At 40.4% G+C, this 27,390-nt stretch overlaps 1 protein-coding gene across 1 annotated transcript in view; it reads left to right on the top strand.

Moving 5' to 3' along the window:
* The first annotated feature begins 18,122 nt into the window (after nucleotides 1-18,122).
* The window catches only part of LOC126234721 (cyclin-dependent kinase 1-like), a 54,974-nt gene continuing 45,706 nt past the window's right edge, over nucleotides 18,123-27,390 (top strand). Inside the window, exons 1-2 of the mRNA XM_049943472.1 lie at nucleotides 18,123-18,331; nucleotides 18,404-18,560. Coding sequence (XP_049799429.1) covers nucleotides 18,280-18,331; nucleotides 18,404-18,560 — 209 coding nt within the window. The 5' untranslated portion in view covers nucleotides 18,123-18,279. The remainder of the gene's footprint in view (nucleotides 18,332-18,403; nucleotides 18,561-27,390) is intronic.

The raw sequence follows: 27,390 nt of genomic DNA on the forward strand, positions 1-27,390 counted from the left end.
CTTTGAACTGACTTACCTAGCAAGTTTAGGGAATACCTACAGTTTAACATGAGGTCTGAACCATGGTTCAACTCAACATTTTGCACATTACCAAACATTGCCAGAGGTGCTAAGTGACCGATACAAATGCTAGGACTTATCTAGGATCAAACCAGAGACCTTTGAATCTGAGTCTGGCACTCTAGCACTGAGCTCCCCAAGCTCCTTTTCAGCATTGTGGAACATGACTAATCACAAACTGTGATAATTTATGTTCCTTGATGCTGAGAAACCAGAACTGGCTGACAGCGTGTAGTGTAACATATCACTTTGGTGAACTGATGTGTTGCACAAGCATTTTTTGAACCATTAATTGATGATTGCCGCTATAAAAAGTTTACTTTTGTAATGAAGTTGATAACTACTGTTTGGATGTATGTTTTATTTATGTGCATATATTATAAGATGGGTTGATGAACAGCATTTCTGCAGTCTGAGATGACATTAGATGTTTGCGGTATCTGCTGGTCGAAAAGTTTATTCTATGTCATTGGTTCCTGCGTAGCAGATATGGTGCACACCTTGGAGAAAGAGTGACCATGACGAAGACTATGACGTCACAGGGGCAAGAGGAAACTTGTTTTACAGATGCACTCAATTGGAATAACAGCTTTGTAACACACAGCTATTATAAATATGAATACAATACAAGAAATTATTAGTGAAAAGCCTCACATTTATTTTGAGAGTTGGCTGTTGGACTTGTACTCGTAACTTCCAGCATTAACAGCAGCACTTCAAGAAAAGAAGTCCGATTGGAAGAGGTTGGTGAATGTGCTGAAATAACAAGGTGAGCAGGATAAAATAACAGAAAGTCTTAGCTCCCTATTGGACTTAACTTCGCCACTTGATATCACAGTAAAGTACCAGTGGAACATTGCAAATGCTTGAAGATAAATGCAGTTTACCCCTCAGAAGCCTACTTATGAAGTTCCAAGAACCCGTATCTAGAAATATACTTCAACTCACTATATAATTAACAATACACACAAAAAAATTTAAGCAGTCGTTCTTTCTGTGCATGACACGCAACAGGAGCAGGAAGAAATCCAAACATGCCGTGCTTTTCAAGGTGGCTTTCAGGGCATTTTTGTAGATGTAGCTAATGTTACATTAATTTGTTTCTGTAGAATGAACATTCTGTAAACTTTAGTGGCACTGCCCTCCAAATATTATCTCAGCCACTCACCCATCAAGAAAGACAGTTCTATCAAAGACTTTTATATCGGCCCACATTTGAATGTAATATACCAACTTTTATGCAAGGGATGTGCAGGTATCTATATGGGTAAGACAACTAACCAGTGTAATGTTTCAATTTTTGTCTGCAAAACTGGGGGAAAAAATCTTGATTTCCTAGTTTATAGCTGAGTGGATGTTACCATTTTTACACTGTATTTTGATGGCTTCCCTAGCTGTCTTTCTTGAATCTGTAAAGAATTGTCTTGGCTGCTCACAGTCTTGCCAAACTGTGACCTAAACAAAGTACATGCTGCAGTTTTATAACAGCAATTAAATTGGTAGCATCCATTCAGGTGCTAACTCGAAAATGTAGAAATTAACTGTCTAGTTGTCTATTGAGAAGAATGGCTCCTGTCAAACTGTGGCTAACCACTGGCTTAAAAACAAAATAAACATTCACTTGCAAAAGACAGACAACATTTGTTCCTATCTACATGATAAAAAATAACACTCATTAATACTGAAACAAGCCCTGCAAAAAGATACAGATGGGTCTGTTCTATATCAGAGAGCCATAGTAGTGAAAAGTTTCCACTTAAAAATGATGAAATCAAAAAGGAGTTGAGTAAAATTATACAAGTAATTAAGAAGATAAGGAGAAAAGGAAGTATTGGCAGTAACAAGGATGCTCATTATTGAACAAAAGTGTTGTACTGAGATACAGTACTGCACATTCAGAGTGAACCCTTCATTAATTTTAAAAAAGCTAGAGTAAATGTAGGCCTTTGTATTACAGGAACTCTTTGAGGAAGACTATACTATATAATCGTATAGAAGCTTTACAAATTTATGGGTTATGGATTTTATAAAATTATCTGTCAAAAAATGTGTTAAATTTTTAATGCCGGACAAACAAGCAAGGACTTCTCGATCTGCTTTAGCAAACGTGTTTGAACAGAACAAAACAGGCTTTGGTAATCATCTGAACATCCATAAACATAAAATAGGCTAACAGACGGCAATTAAAAAGTTACTTAATACATTGAAAAGATATGGTTTTTAACATACATGCTTAAGAAATAAAATATTTCGAATTAAACGGGTATTATCACATATTTAACGACATTTCGGTGTAGCAATATGACAAGTGCATTAGACAATTCGATGTTTATGCATAGTTGTCCTCCAGTGAGTATGTGTTGATTGCATACCACGGTGTATACAGGGCGTTACAAAAAGGTACGGCCAAACTTTCAGGAAACATTCCTCACACACAAATAAAGAAAAGATGTTATGTGGACATGTGTCCGGAAACGCTTAATTTCCATGTTAGAGCTCATTTTAGTTTCGTCAGTATGTACTGTACTTCCTCGATTCACCGCCAGTTGGCCCAATTGAAGGAAGGTAATGTTGACTTCGGTGCTTGTGTTGACATGCGACTCATTGCTCTACAGTACTAGCATCAAGCACATCAGTACGTAGCATCAACAGGTTAGTGTTCATCACGAATGTGGTTTTGCAGTCAGTGCAATGTTTACAAATGCGGAGTTGGCAGATGCCCATTTGATGTATGGATTAGCATGGGGCAATAGCCATGGTGCGGTACGTTTGTATCGAGACAGATTTCCAGAACGAAGGTGTCCCGACAGGAAGACGTTCAAAGCAATTGATCAGCGTCTTAGGGAGCACGGAACATTCCATCCTATGACTCGTGACTGGGAAAGACCTAGAACGATGAGGACACCTGCAATGGACAAGGCAATTATTTGTGCAGTTGACGATAACCCTAATGTCAGCGTCAGAGAAGTTGCTGCTGTACAAGGTAACGTTGACCACGTCGCTGTATGGAGAGTGCTACGGGAGAACCAGTTGTTTCCGTACCATGTACAGCGTGTGCTGGCACTATCAGCAGCTGATTGGCCTCCATGGGTACACTTCTGCGAATTGTTCATCCAACAATGTGTCAGTCCTCATTTCAGTGCAAATGTTCTCTTTACTGATGAGGCTTCATTCCAACGTGATCAAATTGAAAATTTTCACAATCAACATGTGTGGGCTTATGAGAATACGCACGCAATTGTGCAATCACGTCATCAACACAGATTTTCTGTGAACGTTTGGGCAGGCATTGTTGGTGATGTCTTGATTGGGCCCCATGTTCTTCCACCTACGCTCAATGGAGCACGTTGTTATGATTTCATACGGGATACTCTACCTGTGCTGCTAGAACATCTGCGTTTACAAGTACGACACAACATGTGGTTCATGCACGATGGAGCTTCTGCACATTTCAGTCGAAGTGTTCATTTGCTCCTCAACAACTGATTCGATGACCGATGGATTGGCAGAGGCGGACCAATTCCATGGCCTCCACGATCTCCTGACCTCAACCCTCTTGACTTTCATTTATGGGGGCATTTGAAAGCTCTTGTCTACGCAACCCCAGTACCAAATGTAGAGACTCTTCGTGCTCGTATTGTGGACGGCTGTGATACAATACGCCATTCTCCAGGGCTGCATCAGCACATCAGGGATTCCATGCGACGGAGGGTGGATGCATGTATCCTCGCTAACGGAGGACATTTTGAACATTTCCTGTAACAAACTGTTTGAAGTCACGCTGGTACATTCTGTTGCTGTGTGTTTCCATTCCATGATTAATGTGATTTGAAGAGAAGTAATAAAATGAGCTCTAACATGGAAAGTAAGCATTTCCAGACACATGCCCACATAACATATTTTCTTTCTTTGTGTGTGAGGAATGTTTCCTGAAAGTTTGGCCGTACCTTTTTGTAACACCCTGTATAACTGTGAGGCCAATGCTTACACTCCAGGTATACACAATATCCCCCCTCCCCCCCCCCCCCCCCCCCCCCCCCACACACACACATACACACCATTTTTTCTTTATTATCTTACAGATTCTGATGATGATTTAGCCCAACACCAGTGAGGTTATATAGTTTATAAAGTAAACATTTAACTGGAGGTGTGAGAAAGATTTGTGGGTGGATGTTCTTCATATCAGGTCACTGTGAAATTAGTCAAAGCTTTGCTGCTGGGTGTGTTTTTAGTTGCTCCAGATTGAGTTGGTAGAAGGTAATAAGGATGGTGCTTCTTTATAACTGCTTACTGAGTGGCTGGAATACTAGTAAGATCTGTTTGTGAGCCATATTTTGGGGTAGTGCCTGATCATGAAGGTCTGGGCAAGGCTTGCTGTGTACTGGAGTGCAAATAGTGTATCACAGCATATTCACAGTCCACGGGTGGCAAACACTTATAGGTGAAACTTGTGTCGTGGAAGAAATGGCAGCTATCGAAACTGAGGTGTTATTGCGAATAGAATCACATGAGGTGTTATTGATACTTCTTGGACTTTATGTGGATGGCAGTTCTCATGGAACCATAAGTCACATAGAGATCAATGTCCAGAAAGGTGATTTGTTGTGCTGTAGGGGACCTACTGAAATGACTTAGGAGAAAAGATGCGCATACCATACCTCCCCATACTCTCATTATTTAAATCAACCTCTGCCACTAACCTGGTGCAAGAGAGCGCACCTCTATTACCCAGGATCAACCCTGATTGGAATAACACAAAAATTTCCTTTTCAGGAGTTTTGCTACCTTTCATTACACTCGAATATGAGGAATATCTTCGCCAAAATCCTTCTGGCCCCTTCCAAGGTGGTTTGTCTTTATGTCACATTGGCTTACAGTGCCTTGCCATGTGGATCATATGTATGTGACAAAGCCAGGTTTAAGACTTGTCCCTTGCACACACATCCAGCACATCCTGCTCTAGTCCTATCACAGGTATATTTTAATGTTAAATCAAAACTCCAGGCTGGAATATCAACAATATTAGGAAAAGGAGCTTGTTGTAAAGATGACCCATAATATTGGATAAATAGGGAGTATCTTGATGAATACAGTGATTGGTGACCACAAGGCAGTTGCTGCTAGGCTGAATACTATAACACCTACAACCATAAAAAAGAAACACAAAGTACATCTGTTTAAAATAGCTGATAAAAATGCTCCTACCACCTCTTTCAGAGACAGTCTCAACTCCTTCTGATCTGATAACTTAAGTGTAAAAAAGATGTGTAATGATTTCAAAGAGATAGTATTGATGGCAATTGAGAGATGTATACCACATAAATTAATAAGTGATGGTACTGATCCCCCATGGTACACAAAAGTGTCAAATCACTGTTGCAGAAGCAATGAAAAAAGCATGCCAAATTTAAGAAAATGCAAAATCCCCAAGATTGGCAAAATTTCGCAGAAGTTCGAAATATAGTGCGTACTCCAATGCAAGATGCTTTTAATAATTTCCACAATGAAACGCTGTCTCGGAATCTGGCAGAAAACCCAAAGAGTGTCAAGGCGCAATCAATACCTTCACTGTATGATAAAAACTGTGAAATCACTATGACAGTGCCACTAAATCAGACTTATTACACACAGTTTTCCGAAACTCCTTCACCATAGAAGACCAAGTAAATATATCTGAATTCCAATCAAGAACAACTGCCAAGATGAGAAGCATAGAAGTAGATATCCTCGGTGTAGCAAAGCAGCTTAAATCACTTAATAAAGGCAAGGCCACCGCTTCAGATTGAATACCAGTCAGGTTCCTTGCAGAGTATGCTGATGAAATAGCTCCATATTTTGCAGTTATGTACAACCGCTCACTCACAGAAAGTTTCAAGAGCACTGATCAGCAGGGCGTGCAAGGACTAGAGACTGCCAGGCGCAACTTCAGGAGGGTGTGTGTGTGTGGGGGGGGGGGGGGGGGGGAGGCAGGGGTGGTGACGACAGAAATGGGGAGTGGAGAAAAAGAGGATGAGGGAAGGGAAAAGGATGGTCAGATACACTGGCAAAGGGCAGCACACAAAGAGGCTGAGGGAATGTGAAAAGGGAGGAGGTGACAGGATAAGGCAGGGCAGGAACTGTTGGGTGGAGGCTGTGGGGACAGTAGATTACTGTAAGTTGAGGCTGGGATAATTTTGGGAGCAGAGGATGTGTTTTAAGGATAACTCCCATGTGGGCAGTTCACAAAAGCTGGTGGTGGAGGGTAGGATCCAGATGGCCCAGGTTGGGAAGCAGCCATGGAAATAGAGCTTGTTATGTTCAGCTGCACGCTGTGCCACAGGGTAGTCTACTTTGCTCTTGGCCACAGTTGGCAGTGGTCGTTCATCCCTGTGGACAGCTGGTTGGTAGCCACATCAATACAAAAATCTGTACTGTGATATGATCCCTATGGTGAGGTTTTGGGATTGGGAGTAGCTTAGGGATAGATTAGGGTGTTGTGGAGGTTGGCGACAGACACCAGTTTAGGAGGGTTGGGATGTTCTGAAGGGCATGATGATAGATAATCAAAGGCCTGACAAAAGATGTGGTTCAGTTCTTCCAGTCTGAGGTGGTATTGGGTGATGAAGGAGCACTCTTTTTGTAACTGGCTCTTGGAGTGGTGTGAGGAATAGGGGTGTGTGGGGAAATGACATGGGAAATCCGTTAGCATATGACAAATGCGTTACATTTGTAATGAAAGTAATAATGCATAACACTGTGCTGTCTGTAGTAATGTTATTTTATTTTGCTACTGGTTTCAGTTCTGAACCATCATCAACAGCAGGAAAACTATCACAAATTTATCACATCATACTTACCTTAACATAAGTTACCACAGGAAACCATAATTGCCAAGATAATTCAAAATAAAAATTGATGGCACATTCACACACCTCAGCAAACACTTGTAGAAATTTCTTACAGAAGTAAGATGAAAAACATGGCTGTTTCCCAACCAGTGCCATTAGGTCATCTTCCCCAACCCCCCACTCAACTCAACACAACTCCCCACACTTTTCTAAATTGCGTAGATATGAACTGTCACTCCAGCATGTCCTTTGGTCCCAAAATCTCACAGAAAAATCTCCTTTAGTGTCTACCCTACTCACCCCTCCCTGCAAGCAGTCTCATTTAAGTTTGATTTTTCGTTCTGTAAGTCTATTAAATTTTTCTCTGTGCTGTTCTTTCAGCAGTCTCCTTCTGGGTCTATTTTATCCAGGGTGGTTTCTTTGAAAAGGACATGTCCAATTTCCTGTCACATCCTTGTCCAACCCAACCTTGTGTTTCTTTTTTAATGGCCTTATTGCCAACCTAATCCTTTTTTCCTCTTATTGCATACTCCCTGTGTACCCTTAACTCCCATTTACTGTGTGACCACTCCCTCCTCTAACATCTTGCCCTTCCCCCTCTCATATTTCTTGATATCAGCTGTTCCACCATAAAGCCATAATGCTGTGATTGTGTAAGTGATGTGTATGAACACCCTAAAGATGAACAAGTAATCTGAAAGGAAGGAGAGTGTTAGTTCCACAAGGTATCAAGGAGAGCACCTGTGAAGTTTGGTAGTACGAGATGAGATGCTGGTGGAAGTACAGCTGTGAGGATGGGTTGTGAGTTGCTCCTTAATCAGTGGAGCACTTGCCCGTTATAGGCAAAGGTCCCAGGTTTGACTCCCCGTCCAACACAGAGTTTTACTCTGCTAGGAAATTTCAAATTAGAATTCTCTGTGCTGCAGAGTGAAAATTCATTCTGGATAACTGCATATACTCACAAGTATAAGGAAAGAACAAGGATGAATCGCGAAATTAAAACATTAGACTTAACAGAAACAGAACTGCATAAGCTCACAAGTATATGGAAAGACCAAGGATGAAAAAAGATAAAGAAATAGGGTGTTCTAATTCCTTACTGTGAAGTGTTGTTACGTGCTTATAATTTACTCAGTGATTGTTACCATCACATTCATACAGTTCATTGATGAGGGTGACTAAATAAATATGTTTATTCAGACTGTTTTTCTGTTAGTTGACAGCACTTTCTGATGGACATCTAAAGACACCTTGGTGGTTATTCTGTTTGCATTAATTCAGCAATAATAATTTTACCTGTATTAGGTGTCCAAGGAGGAATGGTGAATATTCTGGTGTAGTAGAGAAGACGAACAAGTGCTCATAGTTCATAAGATGCATTTTAGAGCCCATGTTACTAGAGTTTTTAGCTTCAAACGGTTGTTCCTGTCATACTCCGGAATATTGACAATCCCTCCTGGAATACCCTGAACAGTTCATTACCCAAAGAAAAACATTAACAATAACTTTTGAAATAAACAAGATTTAGCATAGCTCAACTTTATTAACTGCATGAAATTATCTAAAAAACAGTGTTTCTAGATTCTCCATTGGAAATTAAGTAATTGTTTATTTCACACTAACATTATATATTAAACAGTGGAAAAAGAGACTAATTAAGGTTAAGGCCAGGAGGGTTATGGATTAATTGCAGGGAAAGTTCCCGCCTGCACAATTCAGAAAAACTGATGTTGGTAGGAAGGATCCAGATGGCACAGGCTGTGAAGCATTTGCTGAAATGTAGAATGTTGTGTTGGGCAGCATGCTCAGCAGCTAGGTGATCCAGCTGTTTCTTGGCCACAATCTGTCAGTGGCCATTCATGTGAACAACTTGTTGGTCAACTTGTCCACATAGAATGCTGCATGGCCTTGGTAGCCAGAGACAGTGATTGTGTGTGTGAGTTGTGTTTGTCTGAATGTGTATGTTATGTTGCTAATTCAGAAGAAAATCTTTTGGCAGAAAGCTTACTTGTTCAGTTGTATTTTTGTTGTGCCTTTTAGTGACTCAACATCTCCTCTATATGGTGACTAACAATCTATCCTTTTCATAATATTGCAACTTTATACATTTTAGTTTAGACTTTAAGGGCATCATAATGATAACTTTAGAGGGAGTTGCATGTCACTCAGGAAACAGCAACATCAACTAGGCACCTTCCTAAGTGGGAATATCTATTCCATTTGCCAATCCCTAGTTTCCACTGCTGTCCTGCACTCTTTCCCTTTGAAAGCATGTATCATGTTGTGGTCTATCGCAAAGGTCTTCCACTGAATTCTCCCTGCTAATATCTTGGCTTAATCACTTGTCATCATTCAGATAAAATACAATTTATCACTCTTAGTATTGTACATGAACATTAACTAGTCTGTCAGTCACAGCAGAATGAATAAATCTTTAAATAAAGAATCAATCCCAGAACAGAGTTCAGCATTGACTAAAATATCTACCTTATGCAATCTGTTAGATGCCTTGATAAATAGGATATGTTGTAAGGTGAGCTGTTTTTGTTTGGTGACTGATTCAATACAGAAAGAAAAAGAATTGGTGACTGACTAGTGTACATCCACATGTAAGTTGGTGAATAAGTGATGCAGGCTATGCCAGTGGGGCCAAGGAAGGTTACAGCAGGCAGCATCTCAGTATCAACCACAATCAGTTCACTGCTGGTATTGCTGCCCCTTTTGATACCAGACATCAGGTTCATTTTCCAAAGTGCTTACAATGTACTAAGGGAGTTGCAGCTGCTGTGACATGATTTTAGACAGAGGTGGTATGTAAACACACCTCCGCAGCTGGTGTAATAACCCTAGCTGAGAAGTGTGTGGGGCCCGAGGATGAATGTAGGGAATGAGCAGCTGGTGGGCTATGCAAAGTGGTAAGACATAGCTTAGTGTAACCAAAGGCAGTTATTGAGTCAAAGTCTAACATTTATGTGTCAAGTTGGGTTATCTGGAAAGAGAGGTGGTGTCTGAATTTAAGTAAATGGTCTCTCTCTAAATTTTACACTGGTCAGTCAAAACAAATTAGTAGTGGGTAGGAGATGGACATATTTCTTGGGAGGAGCACAGAATGCATGTAGCAGAAGAAGCATTTGGCTATGGGACTCAGTAAAATTGATGCAGCGTGAGAGGCAGTAGAATTCTGGTTTCAACAGAAAGGCAGTATAGTTTTACCTAGAAATATTCTTAGATTCGGAGCATCGTGCATGTTCACTAAACTCTTAAATATTCGTCAGAGGTAAACTTCATGTGTACAATACATTGTAATGGTATGGGACATTTTGTCATAATCACAACCAAGAAACAAAATCTGAACTTAATTTTTTGGTGGTAAGGTGGTGGATAACTGTGAAGGTGTGTGGTCTGAACTTATGATGGCAGGAGCTTATGGGCACTCAATTCCAAGATCATTAGTGTGTTCTTATGACATCAGTGATGAGTGAGCCATGGCTGTTCAAAGCCCAGCAGTCTAAATGGGCATGGTTCAGTATTCCAATCATTACAAAATCTCTGCTTCAGGGCCTTTAGGTCATTGTAATATATTGAGAATAGCTAGGTGAAGCTCAGATGTGTACATCTGACTGTGTTGCCTGATGATCTCCTTGCTTGGATTAATTGATATAAGTTGCTCTGTAGTCATGATATTGACTTCTTGGACAGTGAACCTTCTAATTACCTTGCGTACTCTTGGGAAATTGGTGTAATGATTAACATATCTCAGGCTTTCAAGTCATAATCTCCTATTACTCTTCACAATAGTGCAGCTGGCATTTCATCTTTCAGTATACAGGGTGATCCATTTGAGATAACAGAACAGAAAACACTATGTACAAGAAACTTTACAGATTTACTGCTTGTTAATGGTATATATAGGTGTAGGAGAAGGGAGTTTGTGTCACAACACTTCAGCATTCGAGATATCCACCATTGTGAATGCGGCTCATATCATATGTTGCATCCACATTGTGCCATGTGGCGTGCAGCATGTCTGAAGTGATATACTGAAAGATCACTGTCATCTGCCCTATAGGTCAGCTAGATTCTGTAGTCTTTGTGCATACAGTGTTGGCCCGGTGTAGCCCACAAAAAAATCTGTAGGCATTGTGTTGGAAGTATTAGGAAGCCACAAGCCACAGGACAGGTCCACCATGGTTGCACCTGCAATCATTTAATATCTGGTTTACTTGTTCCCACACTGTGAGAGCCCAGTGCAGTGGTTGATCGGGAAAGGTGTCCAGTCTTCCATCTTGCTGCAACTGAGGGACCACATACTGCTCTAACATTTCAAAGTAACTGATGGCACGAACAGCCTCTTCCACAAAAAAGACTGGGTGAAAGACTTTCTCATGCGTCACTCGGCACCACACATTCCCTCCAGGGCCGGCTATTTCAAGTTCATATGAAACATGTGAATTTTTGGTTCCCCAAATGGTGCAGTTATGCCTGTTGACTTGTTCACTTTCATGAAATCTGGCTTCATCTCTGAAGATCCATCAATTTAACCATTTATCATCTGTTTCCTGCTGCTCAATATCATCATAACATATTGGAGTTGAGCTGCATAATTCAGCTATGTCAGTACGTGTTTGTGCTGAATGTGGCATGGACACATGGTAAGGTATTGTCTAATAATCGTCTGACGTGTGTGGTGTATTCGACACTGATGACAAGTGTGTGGAGTGACGTTCATGGACTCTGAGCCATGGCTTGTCAAATATCTTCCTCCTTGTTCATATTACTTTGTGTTCCTATTGTGTGAGACATTTGCAGTTCACTTTCCAAGAAAATGTTGTACCATTTAACTGTGTCTTGATGTGATGGGACACACCTAATATACAAATGCCTGAAAGTTCGCTGGGTCTCTATGGCACTCAAAACTTTCATATACCATACGACACAATGACTGCATTGTTGTGGTGTAACGGCCATCACCACTTAACAATCAAGAAACACTAAGTGTGCTAACTTGTCCCACCCCATACAGTGTGTTTCTGACACCTGTTCCTTGTGCTGTGAATATGCACTCTGTACAATGTGTTTCTGACTTCTGGTGTTTGCACTATTCCCTACACGCTGTGGGATTGCCTCCGAGCATGGTCACTGATTGTTAACTCCCACCATTTTCATGTACAATACAGGAAATTGCTCAGAGATATATAAATTTAATAAATATAATGACATCTCAAATGGATCACCCTGTAGATGGCTGTGGGATATTCTGCAGAGAGGTACCGGTACTTAAAGCTTCACAGCTCTGCCCACTTGTATCTAAATGTAAACGTGAACAATACAAGGAAAAGGTGGATTGCTACTAATCATAATGACGACATGTCGAGTTGCAGTCAGGCACAACAAAAAGCTGCAACACATTAGCTTTCAGCCAAAGACTTCTTCAGGAAAGGACGCGCACACACACACACACACACACACACACACACTTGTGACCACCGTCTTTGGCAACTCAGACCAGAATGCAATTGTCACATAGAATGAAAGCAGCAATCTGGAGGGGGCAGGGAATGGATAGCAGGGTACAGGCGGGAGGGGGGGAGGGGGGGGGGTATGCCGGGACTAGAGTGCCAGCAGTTAGTGTTGGGAGGCTGTGTTTTATGGTAGGAAGGGGGATGGGTAATGTAGTGGAAAAGGAGAGGAGCATGGAAGGAGAAAGAATGGCAGGTGCATTGGCAGAGAGATGCACACAAAGAGGGTGAGGGCACGAGAATAAGGAGGAGGTGATAGGACAGATTGGGTGGAGGGGGTGGGGAGTCTGTATTACTGTAGGTTGTTTGAGGCCGGAATAATTTCAAGAGTGGAGAATGTGTTGTACGGATAACTCCCATTTGCACAGTTCAGAAAAGCTGGTGGTGGAGGGGAGGATCCAGGTGGTTCACGAAGTGAGGAAGTAATTGAAATCAAGCATGTTATGTTCAGCTGCATGTGCCACAGGTTGGTCTACTTTGTTCTTGGCCACGGTTTAGTGGTGGCTATTCATCCTGGTGGACAGCTGGTTGTTAGTCATATCAATATCAAAAGCTGTTCAGTGATTGCAGCAGAGCTGGTGTATGACATGATTGCTTTCACAGGTGGCCTGACCTTTGATGGTATAAGATAAGCTTTGACAGTACTGGAATAAAAAGTGCTAAGTGAGTGGATAGGACGTTTTGCATTCAGTTCCCAGTCAAGGCTTTATTTCCAGTAACATTAAAAAAGTTTTCAGGTCAAAAAGAGGGGTAAGAGGAGGTGGCCATGGGGAAGTGTGTGTGTGTGGAAATGGACAAAGAGAGGGAAGGAGGAGATTGGGGGGGGGGGGGGGGGAAGGAGGGGGAGGTGGACAAAGGGAGAGGGGAGAAAGAAGTGGACAGAGAGAGAGAGAGAGAGAGAGAGAGAAGCAGCATATTAGGAATTCACAAAGTATTGCCACGTTCGTTAGTGGAGGTAAAATTCTGTCCAGAGGGATGCTATTTTTAATGTCATAGGACTTTAGTTTGCAAAGTGGAATTTATGATCTACACAAAGCCTTTGGCATGGCCTCAAAATATACAACAGGATAATTAAAAAAAATATTTTTTATTTTTAGTTCCACTATGTATTTCGAATGAGAAGGGTCCAAAATCACTCATCAAGTAAATGTAAACCTTGGCATAAATGTTCACTTTTACTATATATATATATATATATATATATATATATATATATATATATATATATATATATATATATATATATATATTGTGGCTTTTAACTACTGACAAGCATCAAAGGAGTGCTATACAAGTAGAAATGCCAACTTCAACAACATGCATTTCAGCTGTGTATATTTTTACTTGTGACAAACGTATTTGTAATTTTATTTTTAACAAGCCGGTGTGGAATGTGCACTATACTCTCCACTAAAATGTTAACACGGCATGAATAATGAACGCGCAGTGGAATATGACACACTACCAAAAAAGTTTTTAAAGTTCTGGCCATAACAAATATCTTTAAAGTACAGGGGGACAATTATTGAACTTAATGAAAAAAATGTAACTTAGTTAAAAACTGTGGTGTGCACACACTTTATTTAATGTGTAAATGTCATTACAGATATTTAGATTTAGGTTATGACATGTTTGATATGCCTGCCATCATTGGTGATGGTGTGGGGCAGATGAATAAAGTAATTCTGCATGATCTGCTGAAGTGTCGGAACATCGATGCTGTCGATGACGTGAATGGCTGTTTTAGCTCAGCAATGGTTATTGTTATGAACCTTGTCTTTAATATAGCCCCCCCAAAAAATAGTCGTGTGTGATCAGGTCAAGAGAATATGGCAGCTATGCCCATGCCAGTTGCCTCTGGGTACCCCAAAGCCAGAATGCGGTCCAGAAAGTTCTCCTGCAGGGCATCAAACACTTTCCTGCTTTGATGAGGTTGGGCTCTGTCTTGCATGAACCACATGTTGTCGAAATGACGATCACTTTGGATGATGGAGATAAAATCATTTTCCAAAACCTTCATGTACAGGTAGGTAGTCACTATGCCATCAAGGAATATCGCACTGATTATCCCATGACTGAACATTGCACTCTTTGAGGGTGAAGAGACTTCTTGGTCACGAAATGTGGATTCTCAGTCCAAAATGCACCAATTTTGCTCATTGACAAATCCATCTAAATGAAAGTGGGCTTTGTTGATAAAAAAAACTACGCACATGCACATACTAATTCCCATCATGCCTAGACAACTGTGCATTTTGAACATCTATCACAAACTGTTCAGAAGTTATACTAATTTTATTTCGTATAGTTCAATAATTGTCACCCGGGTACATACTGATCCCTCTTTCTGATTTCTCATCGTGAGAAACTTCAATCAAGGAAATTTTTTTGTCTTTAGCTTGTGAGGTCTTGTATGGCTTTCTGTGTGCCTAACCCTTAACAAAAGCAAAATGAGAGCCAGTTTACAAGTCCTTCTCAGTTAAATGAGCCAGTATTACACCGTAGGCCACTTTCTAAAAGACTGGATTGATTACATTGATCTGTAGTTATAGGCTGTTTGCTTATCTCCAGTATTGTAGATGGTTGTTATAACATCACATGTAAACATCAGGAAGCATGCCTTAAGTAATTGATTACAAATATAGTTTGACAGCAGTCCTGTCCAGTCAGCACACAATTTCAATTTTTCTACTAGAAGCACCATCATAGCCAGCAGAATTACTACTTTTTAGTGAATTCTGTAATCTCCTTAGGATTGTATTTTTGAAACTGATATCTCAGCCAGGCACAGTGAAAAACACTGTTACAATATTAACCTTACAGACAAAGACCTTTTTCTGAAATCGGGGAGAAAAAATACCCCCACACAAGTGCACACAAAGAGGGACAATTCACATACACATGGCAATCGTCTCCAGGCAATGGGGCCTGACTACCAAAAGCTTAATATTTTGCCAGTCTTTTTCTTCATTGTGCCTGTCTGCAATTCAGCGCGTCCTGTATGTGGTGAATGGCAATCTATTCTTTCCATATTGTTTTTCCACACTGGACTTCCCATTGTTTGAAACTAATGTCTGCTGGTGGTGCATGCGGTGTTTGCACAAGTAAATGTAAGGCATCTGTATTTGGTTGTTTATTATTGGATGCTGTGTTTGCAGCCACTGTGAAGAAGTAATAATTGAATTTGATGGCTAGTGATTTGAAAGTGTCACCATTTTCACCAGAGCTGTCTTCTGGGGACTCAATTTAATTTGGGTTACTAGTTTTGTTTAGTTATTGTTAATAACATTCCAAATAGCTTTTGCCTTATTTTTGAAGTATTTTATTTTATTGAGTGTAGTACATGAGAGTTTTTAAGCACAGAATGGAGGATTTGATGAAGCTGGTGGTAATAGATTTTCAGATCTACCTGTTGTCCTGTGAAGTACGCAGTGCTTGCTGCTCACAGAATAGGATGCTTTAATCTTATGAGGTATCCACCCCTTATCCTTGCCTCTGTTCAGTTTTGACCTTAGTTGTCTTAGGGAAAAACAAGACTCAAAGTTTTGGAAGATTATTTTTAAGAGAGAGTTACATTTTCCAGCAACACTGCCTGCTTTATAAAAAGGTGTTAAATGTCTTTGGGTATTTACAAAACAACATTTGTCTGCATATCAGGAGCAGACTTGAATTCCCATAATACAGACATTAGACATCGGTAAAGTTACGTAAATGCTTAGTATGGTTTAGTAGATAAATACAGCAGACAAGTCATGTAAGAGGAGTGACTTTTCTCACAGTCAAAGTAGTTGCTTTCTTCCTAAAGTACCTAAACATATATAATGTAGTCTACAAGTATTTCGCATAATGATCATTGTGAGTGGATTGCTTGTACTTTGTTAATAAAATACTTCATAGGTATATCTGCCATGTAATGTGTAACTGGACTTGCTCCAAATCCCTGAAGGACTCCTTTATGAAGTGATTTACAGAGCACAAATTGTGAATGAGTGTATAAATGAATGATCACCAACCAATATTGATAATGGAAACATTACACTATAAAAAAACTAAAACATATTGTTCATTTTATTGAAATATAATTCCATTTTGTGTATATGTAAATGACATGTGGCTTTGACATGTACAGAAAATTTTAAAACAAAGAAATTCACAGGATTAAAACGAAAATTAAGATGAAGAGGGTGATGACAATGATGATGATAATGAGAACATGCCATAAGAATTTATGTCCCCTCATAAATTTCATTAAATATTGGGGAAGGTGTAGGTCATCATACATTAGCAGTAACCAATCCATCGATAATCTGGAAGATGTGCAAAAACCAGGTAAAAGAAAAATCAGGATGGCTGATTGAGCAGTCTTCTTTACATGAACACGTTTTCTCTACTTACAGACATACAAAAGATGCTCATACATAGCTTCCTATGTTAATGACCCCTTATATTGTGCGTCATTAGCCTAAATAGCAACAACAATACAACTTGTCTAACAATCCTTAATGTGTGGGCTCCCTAGTTCTGAATCAGTACAAGCTGTGACACTTGGTTAGTGCATAGCCACTGTCTGCCTTTCATATTTAACAGAGGCCATTATTGTGTATAGTATTGTAGTAACCAGTACATAACGTTAGTTGTCTTTCAGAGTGGGCGAGGAGGCAATTCTGACCTATGCTCTATATGTGCACAGAGAACATGTGCAGTCACAGTGCTGTGAGAGAAAAGTAGAGCTTTTTCCACTCACACTGCTGTTTTCTGCAATCTGTGTACTTCAACTTCCCACACCCATAGAGGACTAGAGAAGTTTGACAAATATTATGTCATTTGTACATTCCAGTTTATAACAAACTGAGCAAACAAATTAATGAGTGTGGTGTAAATGTGAGAAAAGAACTTATCCGCTTTTGATGATATAAATTAGATACCAGTACATGAAACACATCATCTCAGGGAAGCGTGGTACTCACAAACAAAACGGACTTTTATAACAAGAACGCAGCAATGCATACACTTTCTCTCGTTACACAACACCTGTTTCATAACAAGGAGAATGCTACCGGTACTCAATTTCTCTTATTTTTCATAGATACATAATAGTTCTCGCGCTCTAATTCACATCAGACGGTGACTTGCTGATGTAGGAAACCGAGTGAAAAATATATTTGTGGTATTAATTTAATCGATGGAGAAACGTTTTGATATTTATAATTCATGGGCGTAAAACTTCATTGCTTGGAATGCTACGGAATATTGCTTCATTTACTCATTTCTTAAAAAGTTGCACTTTCCGCGAATTGCGCCAAAGACTGGTATCAATGTAAATAAACCGTTTATATTCGTCAGGCAGTACGAACTAATATTTTTAATACTGAGCACATGTGCAACAACAAACGCGTTACGAGACGCGATGGTATACCAATTACAACGGTTTACAATATTCATTTGGTAAGAATATAACGATTACGGGGTTACGTTGTTTCCATAGTTAATAATGATGTAGTTCTTTGGCCACGTTAAGGTGGATCATGGAGACGGAGTCATTTACTTAATTACAATATTGTAAATAGTAGTTACTGAACAGTCAGCAACAGGTAGCGCTGTTTGAACTTTGAAGTGAGACGCCGTAGGTTGACTGATTACCACTGACATCATCTTTGGCGAGAAAGTACATCTTTGGGGTAGAGGAGAAGTTCTATTGGTCCCTTGAATATTTGCGTCTGCGAAAGTTTTACCTGGTACTTTTAAATGGGATGTAACGTATATTAAAGGCCATCGAAGTATTTATCATGTTTAAACAGTTATTGGTGTAGTATTTTGGTCGTAGCTAATCACGCAACCAGTAAGGGCTTTACGAAATTGAGTATTTACATATGGTTGGTGGTAAAATGAACGATTTTATCAAGTTTGAGAAGATTGGCGAAGGTATTGTATTATTCAACAAAAGGTGGTGGTGGCGGCCGGTGTCAGAAGGAAATCTGTAATATTTATTTTCAGGTACGTATGGAGTGGTTTATAAAGGAAGAAATAGGAAGACTGGCCAGCACGTTGCTCTGAAAAAGATTAGACTGGAAAATGAGGAGGAAGGCGTCCCTTCAACAACTGTCCGCGAGATTTCTTTACTTAAAGAGCTAACGCATCCAAACATTGTTAGGTGAGTAAATAGCGTTTCTAAGTATTGCTAATATTTTGTCAGTGGTGTACCGCCTTGCATTTGCGGTATGACGGATAACGGCAGGGGCAATCGGTAATTAGACTGTTAAACGTGGGGCAGTAAATGATTGCACCGGGTCCGGTAGTGTTATAATAAGAATCCAGGAAGACGAACTGACGGATTAGACGGTTGAAAATATCCGCTTCTGTTGAGTTTTAATTTTGCCGCAGTTGTATAAAAGTAAGTCTGTTTTGCCATGATAGTAATCCAGTTGTTTCGAAACCATGGAAAAACACATAAACATTAGGAATATAGCCTAGGGTAGGATGAGGTGACGACAGGGCAGGAAGTCTGACATGGCATAGTCAAAGGAACCATGACAGCATTCACCTTAGCGACAATGGGAAACCATGGAAAAACCACGTCACACTGGCAAGTTGGGGAATAAACTCTAGTTCTGCCCAATGAGAGTCCAGTACATTATGACCGGAATGGCGATCTCGCTAAGTACCTGATTGGAAGGGTAATTACAAAACACTGCACTTTGAGCGCAACATGCGCAATGAGTAAATAAAGGAAAGTTTCAAAGGAAAAAGGAATTTTGTAAAGAAAGGAAAAAAAAGACTGAAAAAGTGGAAAAAGCATGAACAAATTACATAACACTGCAGAAAAGTACAAAATGCATAGAAAGTAAATAGCTGTTGTAGGAAAAACATGAAACTTTATTTAAAGCACTGTTCAAAAAATAAAACACAAGAGCACATTAATAACACTGCAAGGAGGTATAAAGCACGAGGAGCCAACAACTTGCAGACACTGTAACCATCACAGTTAGGTTGGCACCAGAACCTCAGTCAGCAGAAGTGTTACACTGTATCTCAAACAGAGGGAACATTAAATGCTGTAGAAACCCCCTTTGCAAAGACAAATTGCATTGATAGTATATCAATTAACTGAATCTGAAGAATCCAACAGTGAGTGCATTATAAGCTAACATGTTGTAGAAACACAAGCAATGAATTTTAATTCTGACCAAAAAGCCATTTCTGTCTCCAATCTCTCTCTTTATGTTTGCAACATATTGTAAAGAATGGCACCAAAGTGGTGCATCTGTGAGTGCAAGTAGTTCTGACTTGTTCTATATATAGAGACCCAGACTTCCAAGTATTGTGACCAGTTGGTTAGCAGGTCATGAAGTCTAGCTCTGGTCATAAACACACATTTGTATATGGACACGGAGGAAGCGGTAAACAAACACCACTTTTTAAATAGGGTCTTTCAGTGAGTACTATTCAAGCTATGTGACAAGATTCAAATAGCCTTTTTCGGTAATATAAAAATTTCATTTAATGTACTATTAATTTTACCCCAGAAAACTATTCCACAATCTGTAGGGACAATCAAAGGTATGTGAGCATAATGAGAGAGAAAATGGATTCTGCAGGTGGTTGAAGAGTGTGTGTGTGTGTGTGTGTGTGTGTGTGTGTGTGTGTGTGTGTGTGTGTGTGTGTGTGCCCAAAGTAAATGTGTTAATTTTACGTAAAGCACGGTACAAAATTACAATGCCATATATTCAAAATTGTGGATTAGGTGCATTTTTAAATAGTATGCGTTTTTCATTAATGTCCTTCCGTGAGGGTTGTTTCTGAGAAATATCTTTTAGTTGCATAAATACCCTGTAGCATGGTCAGTATGTGCTGATGCATCAGAATTGTTGGCTCTAGTTATGACCATGATCTGAACGATAATATGCTGCTTAGCCTAGTAGACTTGTTAGGTCATTGCAAAGCTATATTATAATCTTGCCCCCATCCTGTCCAACTCAGGCTTTAAGGAAGTGTTGTCGCATTACAGAGTGAGGTGATGCAGTAGCAAGATACTCGAAAACCCCCCCCCCCTCCCCCCCTCTCTCTCTCTCTAAAAAAATGATAGCAGTTCAGACATCTATCCATCCATATTTGGGTTCTCCACTGAATCCGAACTTGTTTTTGGCCTCTAGGGACCTTGTTGATGGTATGTTGAGCTCTAATCTTCCTTCCTTCCTTCCTTGACTTTCAAATATTTTTGCATCAAACTGCCCTAACTATCAGAAGCCTGCCTCTTTTTTTGTTACTTTTAGTAATAAATGTGTACAAGAGGAGATCAGAAAGTAATTTACAATTTTATTACCAAAAAGTTTAGTAGGTAAAAAAACCACACATGAACTCGCATCTTTTACTATTCTACATGGTCGCCAACATTCTCACCACATTTTTCCCATTGTGGTACCACTTTCAGTACGCCCTGTTCATAGAAGTCAGTTTGGTTCGAGTATAGCCATGTGTCGCAAATCTTTGGCCAAACAGGAATTTCTTCATGGGACCAAACAAATGAAACTCTGAAGGTGCAAGGTTCGGACTGAATGGTGGATGCTGGAGCACCACCCACAACAAATATGACGATTTTACTCATGAACAGGAGCAACAACGGGGGGGGGGGGGGGGGGGCGAGCATTGTCGTGAGGAAGTTCGACGCTGCAGCGCTAATGTAGTTGTGTTTGTCACGAAGGGCACGACACAATAACCGAAGTTTCTGTATATGCTGCAGCATTCACAGTGATCCCCTGTTCAGCAAAGTTCACTAATAACACAACATGCATTTCCCTGAACATGTTCACAAGCACTTTCCTAGCAGATAGAGTTGCTCTGAATTTTTTCGTACAGCATATTTCTGCTCCATGGAGGCCTTTTTGGATTTGGGCATATGGTGGTACACCCATGACTCGTCACCAGTGACCTTTCAGAAAGTCAGGCTTTTTTGTGGCGTAACGCTTGAAGTGATCCAAGCTTTGTCATCATTCGCTGGCCCTTGGGGTTGTCTGTCAGGTTCTTAGACTCCCAGTGAGCACTGACTTAATAAAATGTCAGTGTGTCACGAACAGTATCGTACACCGCAACAAAGGAAATGTTGAACTGCTGTGATAAGGTCTGAAGTTCTAAACTCGGGTCGTTCAAAATTGCTGCCTCAGTGGCTCCGACATTTTGCGGGATTGCAGCTGTTAGTGGCCACCCGGAGTGAGCAAATCACTAATGTTCACATGGCCCTCTTGGAAGAATGCACACCACCTAGAGACATTGTAACGGTCTTCAGTCATCCCATACACACCCCCTTTGAATTTCACTTGATCCATGACCTTTGGCTTACAAATATTGAACTATGCTTTGTTGCTCTTCACAAGTTGGTGACAGTGAAATGCCCACCATTTTTGTGTCACAGTCGAGGCTTCTCTCACCAGAGCACATGGAAACAAAATACCCTCTGTAGTGCAAACTTCAAACTGTATCACAGTGAAATTTCAGCATTCCAGCTTCAATACCAGGGGACAAAAAACAACATTGTGTTACTTTCCGATCTTCCCTTGTACTTTGTAGTTATAAATTGAAAGGGAAAAGTTTATTATGAAATGTGGAGGGGTAGCTGTAGTTTATGTAAGGCAAGTTAATAGGCAGTTAGTTGGTGAGTGGAATTATTATTGCTGTTGAGTTTTACATTGTATAGATTGCGTGCACAGTGGTCAAATGTTGGCCAGACTTGGCTAGACTGTGAGAGTAACCCCCCCCCCCCCTTCCGCACGCCACCCGAGATCTTGACTGTGGCAACAGACTGTAGTGTAGCCTGAGGTGTGTTGGAAGATAATGAAGTCTGTGTGAGTTGGTGAAGCTTACTAATGTGAGTCTGAAATAAATGAGACCCGTCTATACTGCAAATTGAGGCCTGCACTTGTGCCATATATAACACACTTTTTGGTATAAGTTAAAATTGTTAGGTAAATTCAGAAAATCTGTATTATCATATATGAGTATTTTGGTGCATATTATATACCTAAGCCAGGTACACAAAGCACAAAAAAGGACCGAGCGAGGTGGCACAGTGGTTAGCACACTGAACTCGCATTCGGGAGGACGACAGTTCAATCCAGTCTCCAGCCATCCTGATTTAGGTTTTCCGTGATTTCCCTAAATCGTTTCAGGCAAATGCCGGGATGGTTCCTTTGAAAGGGCACGGCCGATTTCCTTCCCAATCCTTCCCTAATCCGAGCTTGCACTCCGTCTCTAATGACCTCGTTGTCGACGGGACGTTAAACACTAATCACCACCACCACCACCGCACAAAAAAGGGTGTGCTGCAATGTAATCATTGCCTCAGATGTTAAATTATCTGAATCCTTTCGAATTCATAGATCATCTTGTGAGTTATACACTAAATCGCTTAGGTTTGCATTGGCTTTTCAAATATAATGCCAGAATTCATTTGGTGCTTACAGAACTCCCAGTCAAAATGAGAGCCTGTTGGGAGGCTTTTCTTTGCTGCTGGCAATGCCTAGTGTTGTTGTTTTGCTTGACTTTGAACCATAGCTTTCCCTTCTCTCAGTGCCAGTAAATAAAGAGTGTATGAAAGTTCTCCCATATATACCTTTCTGGGTTGATGCTCAACGCGGCGATTATTAGAAACTTTGTTGTATTTGAAACTTCCTGGGAAGATTAAAACTTTGCATTGGACGGAAATTTGAACGTGGGAGCATTGCCTTTTACTGGCAGGAGCTCTGCTGACTAATCTACCGAAGCATGACTCGCCACCTGTCTTCGGAGAATTACTTCTGCTAGTACGTGATCTCATATCTTCCATAGGTCCCCAGTTTGAAGGAAGTTTCATATCAGTGCACATTCCACTGCAGAGTGGAAATTTCATTTTGTTGGATTTGTTTTTCCACTTTCCCTGCTGTATGTCATAAGCAGTAGGTGCAAGATTAAAAGCTACTGTTATAATTTTTCAGGGTTCATTTAGTGTTTATCACTCATATTTGTGTGTGGTGATTTTGTAGGAGATAGAACTGACACCTTCTGAAGCAAATTAGCATAGAGAATGTTGTTGTATTTTGTCTTAGGTGAAAAACAAGGCATAGGGTTGTAGATACAGGAATACTAATGTTACTGTCAAAAATGCAATGTGTCTAGCATTCAGCAACTACTACAGCAGAATCTTATTGAAAGATCTCACTAAACCCAAAGAAATTCTGGTCATTTGTGAAGCTGTCGCTGGCACCGAAGTTAGTGTCCAGACACTCACGGAGGACGAAAGGATCAAAATTGATATTAGCAAAGCAAAAGTGCTAAATACAGTTTTCAAGTGTTTTTCTGCAAAGGAAATTCCAGGAGTACTCCCACAACAATGTAAAGATAAATGATTTACATACTAGTGTCAGTGGCATTGAGCAACATCATTAGCTCTCTAAAATCTTACAGTTCTGCAGGGTATGATGGCCTCTGTATTAATGTATTCAAAATATCTCTGCACATCGGTCTCCAGCAGTAAATAATATAATAGAATCAGGCACCATCCTAGACAGGCTAAAAATAGCTCAGGTAACACCAATCTTTACAAAAGGAGACAAATTCAAAACTACAGATCAGTCTCAATACTTCCTGTCTTTTTCCAAAATAGTTGAGTCATATACAGCAGAGTTACAAACTTTCTCCAGGTGCACAACCTAATGTTTGAAAATCGAAATGGATTCTTAAAATGTAAATAAACTAGCACAGCAACTGCTCAGTTAATTGAAAGCAACATGTTGCAGGTGTGACAGAGAGGAGTGGCATTTGCATAGTGTTTCACTGCTAACAGACAAGCAACTCTGCATGAAATAACTGCAGAAATCAATGTAGGAGGTACAACAGAAGTATCAGTTAAGACAGTATGGTGAAATTTGGCATTAATGGGCTACGGCAGCAGATGACCAATGCGTGTGCCTTTGATAACACCATGGCATCATCGCCTGTAGCGCCTCTCCTGGGAATGTGACCATATTGGTTGGACCCCACACAAATGGAAAACCATGGCCTAGTCAGATGGGTTACAATATGTTGGTACAAGCTGATGGTAGGGTTAGTGTGTCGAGTAGACCCCACGACGCCATGGACCCAAGTTGTCAACAAGGCACTGCAAGTAGTGACTCCACAATGGTGTGGGCTGTGTTTACATGGAATGGACTGGGTCCTCTGGTCTAACTGAACTGATGGTTTATGTTCAGCTACTTGGAGACTATTTGCAGCCATTCATGGACATAATGTTTCCAAAGAACAATGAAATTTTTATGGATGACAATGCGCCATGTCACTGGGCCACAGTTGTTTGCAATTGCTTTAAAGAACATTCTGGACAATTTGAGCGAATGATTTGGCCACCCACATTGCCTGACATGAATCTCATAGAATGTTCAAGGGACATAATCGAGATTTCAGTTCATGCACAAATCCTGCACCGCCAACATTTCCTCGGTTATGGACAGCTATAGAGGTGGCATGGCTCATTATATCTGCAGCGGACTCCCAATGACGTGTTGAGTCCATGCTGTGCGAGTTGCTGCATTATGCCAGGCAAAAGGTCGTGTGACACAATATTAGTAGATATCCCATGACTTCCGTCACCTCGGTGTAAATTGGATAGTCCCTGATGTCTGCAGTGACACATGCAAAGATTAAAGAATTTTATTAAATTATCTTTTATTAAGGTAAAGCCAAACAAAATATAAATAAAATTTCAGCTGCCGAGGATTCTTCCGGGTTGTATGGCTGTTGCCCATGGAACTCTTCTATCCATGATGTTTCATCCAAACCTACATTGGACTTCTTCGAAGGTGCTCCTGGTAGTGGTGAGTCTTGCCAACTGACTCAGCACTACCAGGAACACCTCTGAAGATGTCCAACATAGCTTTGGACGAAACGTCAGGGATATAAGAGTTCCATGGACCACAACCAAACAACCCGGAAGAATCCTCGGCAGCTGAAACATCCGGTCGTGAAAGCCTTCATTGTATGGTATATAATTTATTAGAAGGCTGACAGTGTGATCATGGGTCTCTGTTTATCTTCAAAAATATTTAATGCAACGTTCCTTCTTGATGCAAGCACTTAAAAATCTTTTTTTATGTCACCAATGGTACCTTTGAGTGCTTTGCATCGCCAATCATATTTTATTTTGTTTGATGTTTATGATGTGGATCTTTTTGGGCCCAGCACCACCTATGGTATCTGTATTCTTCTATCAGCAACATGCGACTCATGTCGACAATAAAAGTAGACAAGACAGCAGATGAAATTTTCCTTGCTGCTAGTGTCAAAGCAGAGGGGACATGATCTTCCCCTGTTAGTTTGTTAAAAGACCAACAAGCAGTGCAATGTAAACAAGTGTCGGTTAGACTGTCAGCGAGTGCGCACTGCTATAGTTCAATTCTTTTATCTTGGCGGTTCACGCATGCCCGCCCAGACGTGGGAGATTGCTGCGTTACCAGTTGCGCGCGCCAGGAGAAGCAGTGCCATAGTATAGTTTGCAAACTTATGTTTAGGGGGGAGCGCGCAGTTTATGAAGTAAAGCCACCACGGCTGCATTAACCCTTTCGCTGCTACAGAGACGTCCTCCCCGCATTCCGCGCTGTGCGCGATTTTGTCATCACTGCACTGCCCGCCTGTGCAGACACATGGCGTTTCGACTGCTTTGACACACTTCATCATTCAATTTCACAAAAACTATTTGGCCCAAAAATTTGATTTTTACACATCTTCTTTACTGATACCTTGCCCCCATAAATGATTTAATTTTGTTTAGATGTTCAACACAGTTATTGTGTAGCATTAGATGTAATAAACCATTGCATGAAATTTTGAAGAGTTTGCAGAGGTAAAAGTCCACGGCGTATACTTTCCGTATGGTCAAATTTAGTTCCCACTAGAAATTTCAAAAAATTACATTCATACAAATGAAATTCATGAAGTAAGGCACTTAGATATTGTTTTTAAATAAAGAATATATGAAGCACCGAACAAGGTTTGAACTCAGAACCTTTCGCTTAGCAGCCAAACGCTTTAACCATTAGGCTAACGCAGCTCCTCATTCAAGAGATCTCCCGGAGGACTTTAAAATATCACGCAAAATACCGACAAACACTGTGGGTATGACTATGAATTACTCCCGTTTCGTCGAAGTACAATAGGATATAAACAATTACCGCTGTTCTTTATTACGAAAAAGCGGTTAGTGAGAATGATACAAACACCTTTCCTTGCTATCGCCTGAATTAGGAGGCTTATTGCTCGTTTGGTTTAATTAATTAATAGAATATGAAGCAATTGATATAAAGAATGCTTTTTCCAAACTTTATATAAAAGAAAGTCTGCTATCAAGACATTGCTTTTGTTCAATTACTTTATTTATGACTGAACGTTTCTAAAACTGAAGATACTTGTCTGTGCTCTGCACTGCAGTGGAGCTCTGGCAACGTAGTTCTCTGTTCAGTGGCTGACTGTGTTGTGTGACGTCAGATGTGCAGAACGAACCTAAACTCCGCCGCCGTCGTAAATGACGTGCACTTTAGTTCCTGCTACTAATAAGGAGAGTACACCGTTCACTTGTTACATATTTTTATGAGCTTCAAACAGGAGTGACTTATTTTTAGTTATCTGTTTAGTTACTAGTTCATTTTTGTGATTTCTTGCATGTTAGTGCTTAATAGGCACAACCTTTTATTTCAATAACAGTGTAGTGTACAGTACCACCGTTGTTATCGACTGTTGTATTGTACAGGCTTTTGTTTGTTTGGTTAGAACAGCTCAATGTCAGACCGTCAGTGAGAGAGCACTTCGATTTCCCACTGCTAATAAGGCGAGTACACTGTTCATTTGTTGCATATTTTTACGAGCTTAAAACAGGAGCAACTGCAGTAATGGATAGGAAATGTGATTGTTGTGTACAGACTCGAGCTGAATTGGCGACCCTTCGCTCACAGCTCCAGGCTGCG

This window comes from Schistocerca nitens, chromosome 1, assembly GCF_023898315.1.
Source record: "Schistocerca nitens isolate TAMUIC-IGC-003100 chromosome 1, iqSchNite1.1, whole genome shotgun sequence".
Taxonomy (NCBI): domain Eukaryota; kingdom Metazoa; phylum Arthropoda; class Insecta; order Orthoptera; family Acrididae; genus Schistocerca; species Schistocerca nitens.